Below are 1,968 nucleotides of genomic sequence, written 5' to 3'. Positions count from 1 at the left end.
TATATATATATCCTTTAAACCTCATGTTAGTATTTAGATAAATGTGGCCTGTGCAAGTTGGACATTTGGTAAAACCTTTACCAAAAGCTTTACGTTATTTTGGTAAAACTCTGTATTCTGTCCAGCAGGGTGGAGTTGTGGCTAGAAATACTAAAGATAGATTTAATGCCTGGCTTTTAAGCCTACGTCTGCACGTTTTTATATCGGGATGATGCCAGGTCCATTCCAGAAACTTGGTTTTGGTGCTGGTGCTGTCAGAACACCCAGCCGTGTCGACGCAAGCCGTCACCTCCAAGCGAAGGAAATGAGTCAGGATGCTTACGAACGACTCAGGAACCACACAGTCTGCTGTGAACTGGAATACACTGGCGCTTCGGTATCAGAACCGTCCACCATATAGAGAGGCTGCCAAACAAGGAAGATGTGACAGCTTACAAGCTGGACTGAAATTTGGTAAATGTCGTCTGGAGAAACGTTTTGTGGTCGGATGAGACGAGGCTTCCAAAATTAGGAACGTGGCACCAAATGTCACACATGGTGTTGGTGGCATTTGTCCACATTTTTGGTGACATTTGAGCCTTATATGTGTGACTTTTGATGGTGTTTGCGTTTAATTTTTAATAAACTTGATTTCCCCCTCGAATCAAATATAGACAGTGGATGGAGGGATTAACTTGATTGTTGTTTAATGATTTTTTTTTAAAGAGCGGGTCATACGCATCATGCAAACTCTTGGCTTGTCCTCTCAGGATGACTGTTTTTGCTTTCTGCTGTTCCAGTATTCAGTCAAAAGAGCTCAACCTTGTGCGGATTTTGGCTGGTGGTGGCTAGGGGCTTGTTGGGGAGGGGGCTTTCAGGTTTCAGAAACAGGTTACGGAGAGAAACATTTCTTGTTTAGTCTGATTGCATTCACCTGATTTCTGCCCCTTTTCTTCAGTCATGTCGCTGGCCGCGGAGATGCTGTGGTCCCTGTGGATCTCGCTGGTTCTGATTCCAGCTCATTTTCACGAAACCTCACCCGGTACGGATAATTTACTGTCTATTTTTTTATTTCTATTTCTACTAAAAATCAACAGATAAATAAAACTAAAAGTAGTTCCTGCTTGAGCCTAACCAGAGTCCACCGAGTCTAATTTCCTTGTCTGTCGTCTGAAGGACTCGTCTGCACAAATGACTTTGTTAACAACGTCAGCTGCAGCTGGACCGGAGCTGGGCTTGGTTCTGCGGAGGACTGCTCAATTTCTGGAAAGAAGACATTTTGGACTGATAGAGAACCGAGCATAATAATGTAAGATATGACGGACATTTTCTGGAAAAGAGAACATTTCTGTGATTTTTCTTTTCCTTTTTGTTTTGTTGTGTGTGTGTGTGTTTTTTTTGTTTGTTTGTTTTTTTTGTTTTTTGCTGATTAAACTTTAAGCTGTAAGTTTAATCTTTTTTTCTTTTTTTGGTTCTTGTTTTCCAGTAAAAGCTGCAAACTAAAACAACACGGAAATTCTTCTCTGGGCTGCAGTTTCGTCTTTGAAAACACGGTAAGGGGTCTTCTCACTTTTCCACATTTTATCACATTATAGCGACAAGCTTCATATTTATTTCCCTGGAGTTTGTGTTGAACACAAAGCGAGGCCAACTTCCATTTTACAATTGTTCACCACTTTGTGTTGGTCAAACCCAACCAGAAGCTTGTGGTTGGAACCTTGAAAATCCTGTTCCTCTCTGCTTATAAGACATGTTTTTTTATGTGATGGTTTCTGTGCAGACGTTCTCTGGTTATGACGTGATGCCATGCATCTATCTGAAGTGTAACGGGACAAAGGTGGAGGAGATCACAAACTATAAACCAGGGGAACACAGTGAGCTGCTTTCCCTCTCTTAGCTCTCTTTCTGTTGTAGTCTGGCCTCAGGTATTTGTGCAATGGTTGGTTAAATCTTGTTTTGTGTGTGTGTGTGTGTGTGTGTGTGTGCGTG

The 1,968-nt window shown here is 41.8% G+C and overlaps 1 protein-coding gene across 1 annotated transcript in view; it reads left to right on the top strand.

Annotated features, from left to right (window-relative positions):
• Positions 1–1,968, top strand: part of il2rb (interleukin 2 receptor, beta) — an 8,108-nt gene that overhangs the window by 916 nt on the left and 5,224 nt on the right. Inside the window, exons 2-5 of the mRNA XM_008415602.2 lie at positions 938–1,021; positions 1,156–1,288; positions 1,466–1,532; positions 1,760–1,853. Coding sequence (XP_008413824.1) covers positions 940–1,021; positions 1,156–1,288; positions 1,466–1,532; positions 1,760–1,853 — 376 coding nt within the window. The 5' untranslated portion in view covers positions 938–939. The remainder of the gene's footprint in view (positions 1–937; positions 1,022–1,155; positions 1,289–1,465; positions 1,533–1,759; positions 1,854–1,968) is intronic.

Source organism: Poecilia reticulata, linkage group LG8 (assembly GCF_000633615.1).
Source record: "Poecilia reticulata strain Guanapo linkage group LG8, Guppy_female_1.0+MT, whole genome shotgun sequence".
NCBI lineage: Eukaryota > Metazoa > Chordata > Actinopteri > Cyprinodontiformes > Poeciliidae > Poecilia > Poecilia reticulata.
Note: the sequence above shows the minus strand (reverse complement) of the source record. Positions and strands in the feature narration are given on the sequence as shown.